Genomic DNA, 3,097 nt, shown 5'->3' with positions numbered 1-3,097 from the left:
CCCCCCCCCTCGCCCCTCTCTGCCCCAGCTTGATCCCCACCTCATCTCCCCTCCGTGCCCCCAAACCTGCCTCCGCCTCTGACCCCCTCCCTGCTCCCCTGAACCCCCCTTGTCCCCCTCCCTGCTCCCTCAAACCCCCCTCTGCCCCCTGATCTCATCTCCCGACCCTCCTCTGCCCCCCCTGTGCTTCATCCCCCTCTCTGCCCCAACCTCATTCCCCCACCTCATCCCCTTGCCCCCTCCCTGCCCCCAGCTTGATCCCCCTCCCTGCCCCCACTCATTCCCTCCACTGCCCCCTTGACCTCATCCCCCTTCCCTGGGCCACGTCATCCCCAGGGGGCTGCGTATGGGGGGCGGCCACTGGCTCTCACCTCTTCTGCCATTTTCAATCGTGCCCCCTCCCGCTCCAGTCCCTCTCCCTTTGCCCCCCACCCTGTCTCCCTTCATCTCACACGTCTTCTGTCCCCCCCGACTCCTTGGCTCATCCCCTCTCCCCGTCTCTGACCCTCCCTTACCCCCCAGGGGCAAACCCTATGTGCTGTATTTCGACCTGCTCCAGTGCGTCACCTCCCTCAACATCCTGGCAGCGGCGATGAACGGGCTGCAGTGTCCGACCACGCAGGTACGGCCCGGACACCTGGGTCCTCTCCCGGGCGCGCTCAGGGGAGTGGGGGCTGATGGGTCAGGGCAGGGAGTGCTGGGAGCCAGGACTCCTGGGTTCTCTCCCCGGCTCTGGGAGGGGAGTGGGGGCTGGTGGTTGGAGCAGGGGTGGGGCTGGGAGCCAGGACTCCTGGGTTCTCTCCCCGGCTCTGGGAGGGGAGTGGGGGCTGGTGGGTCAGAGCAGGGGGGCTGGGAGCCAGGACTCCTGGGTTCTCTCCCCGGCTCTGGGAGAGGAGTGGGGGCTGGTGGTTAGAGCAGTGGGGGCTGGGAGCCAGGACTCCTGGGTTCTCTCCCCGGCTCTGGGAGGGGAGTGGGGGCTAACCGGGGGAAGGGCTGAACACCAGGACTCCTGGGTTCTCTCTCTACTGCTCTGTCTGCCTCACTAACTCTTCCGCCCTCTCCCTGCAGGTACCACACGGGGTCGCTGGCTTTCGGGGCCCTGATCCTCACCATCGTCCAGCTGATCCGCATCCTCCTGGAATACCTGGACCACAAACTCAAAGGTGGGGTGCCCCTTCCTGGGGGCAGTCATCCCTGCCCCCCATTTCCCAGCCACCCTCCTTAACTTCCTGCCCTTCACCCTTGCCCCCAGATCCCCATCTGCCCCACAGCTGCACTTTGGGGTCTACCAGAATTTGACACCCCCTCCCGAGCACTCCACATGTCTTCAAGCACCTCGACATTTGGCCCTGCTCCATGCGACCTGCACCCCAAATTTCTGCTTTCTCCCAACACGTGACATTGTGGAAATCTTCACCTTCAAAATGTTGACACCCCCACCCGATTTTGCCCTGGTTTGTTCCAGGATTGCCCCACCCAAGTGGATTTGTGCCTCTGAACTGGGATCCTCACCCCCCAACATTCAACACTCCCCCCAATGGGGCCCCCCAAACTGTGAGCCCTTCTGCAAGCACCCCAAATTCCAGGGCCTGGCCCAAGAGCTGTCACCCTGTGTGCAGCGTCTCCCCGTTTCAGTGCGTTTACTCCCCTGCGATTCAGTGTCCCCCCAAATGGCCAAACCCTGCCCCCCCAAAATTGCCTGTTACCCCACCTTCACCCCCACTTTGCTCCTTGTTGGCTCATAGCTGGGCCAGTCCCAAAGGGGGATGCCCCTCACTTCCCCTGGCCCTTGAGACATTTTGGGGTTCAGAGACCTCAATATTGCAATAAGAGACGCTAATTTTCCTTGTACCCAATATCTCACCATATCCCCAGTCCCTGAGCCAACTTGGGGTTTGGGGACCCCAAGACATATTGGGGTTCAGGAATCCTCCTTGGCCTTGTATCCCAATATCCTGGCCTTCCCCCAGCCCCGGAGACTTTTGGGGGCTTGGGGATGTGGAGGGAGGCTCTTCCCCCATGGGGGGCTCTGGCAGGGGGCTGGGGGTGCACAGGGGTGTCTGATTGGCTCCTCCCCCGCCCCAGGAGCGCAGAACCCCTTCACTCGCTGCCTGCTTTGCTGCCTCAAGTGCTGCTTCTGGTGCCTAGAGAAATTCATCAAATTCCTCAACAGGAACGCCTACATCATGGTGGGGAGCGTGGGGGCCCTGGGGGGGTATATAGGACTAAGACATGGGGGGGCATAGGGGGAACCCTGTGGGGGATCATTGGGGTGTGTGGGGAGATCCCTTTGCAGAACCGCCTTGGTGTGTGTGGGGTGGGTGCTGGGGGGATGCACTCCTGGGTGTGGGGCTTTGGGGGAGGGGAGAGGTGGGGTCTCTGGGCTGTTGGAGGGGCTATTTCTGGGGGGAAGAGTTTGAGGGGGTCTCATGCTGTGGGGTGAAAGGAGAGAGCTGCCCATCCTAGCGGGGGGACCCTGGGGTGGTTTGAGGGGGCTCCTGGGGGGAGAAGGGGTCCCTGGAAAGGGGTGAGTTTGGGGGAGTCCCAGCGGTCGTAGCAGGGGGAGGGGTCTCGGGGTGGGTTTGGGGTAGCAGAATTGGAATGTCTCTCTCCCCCTGTTATGGGGGTATCCCTGTCGCCCCCCCCACCCCAGATTGCAATCTACGGGAAGAATTTCTGTACCTCCGCCAAGAACGCCTTCAAACTGCTTATGCGCAACATCGTCAGGTAACCGAACGCCTGGGTTCTGCCCCGGCACCGGGAGGGGAGTGGGGGCTGGGCGCCAGGACTCCTGGGTTCTCTCCCCGGCTCTAGGAGGGGAGCGGGGTCTGGGGGCCGGGCACCAGGACTCCTGGGTTCTCTCTGTGGCTCTAGGAGGGGAGTGGGGGCTGGGCGCCAGGACTCCTGGGTTCTATCCCTGGCACCGGAAGGGGAGTGGGGGCTGGGCGCCAGGACTCCTGGGTTCTCTCCCCGGCTCTAGGAGGGGAGCTGGGGCTGGGGACCGGGTGCCAGGACTCCTGGGTTCTCTCTCTGGCTCTAGGAGGGGAGTGGGGGCTGGGCGCCAGGACTCCTGGGTTCTCTCCCCGGCTCTAGGAGG

General features: G+C 63.4%; 1 protein-coding gene across 1 annotated transcript in view; it reads left to right on the top strand.

Annotated features, from left to right (window-relative positions):
• Nucleotides 1–2,731, top strand: part of SLC44A4 (solute carrier family 44 member 4) — an 8,051-nt gene extending 5,320 nt beyond the window's left edge. The window contains exons 4-7 of the mRNA XM_075071495.1: nt 523–627; nt 1,069–1,163; nt 2,086–2,189; nt 2,654–2,731. Of these exons, the coding sequence (XP_074927596.1) occupies nt 523–627; nt 1,069–1,163; nt 2,086–2,189; nt 2,654–2,731 (382 nt within the window). The remainder of the gene's footprint in view (nt 1–522; nt 628–1,068; nt 1,164–2,085; nt 2,190–2,653) is intronic.
• Nucleotides 2,732–3,097: the final 366 nt, after the last annotated feature.

Source organism: Chelonoidis abingdonii, chromosome 12, assembly GCF_003597395.2.
Source record: "Chelonoidis abingdonii isolate Lonesome George chromosome 12, CheloAbing_2.0, whole genome shotgun sequence".
NCBI lineage: Eukaryota > Metazoa > Chordata > Testudines > Testudinidae > Chelonoidis > Chelonoidis abingdonii.
Note: the sequence above shows the minus strand (reverse complement) of the source record. Positions and strands in the feature narration are given on the sequence as shown.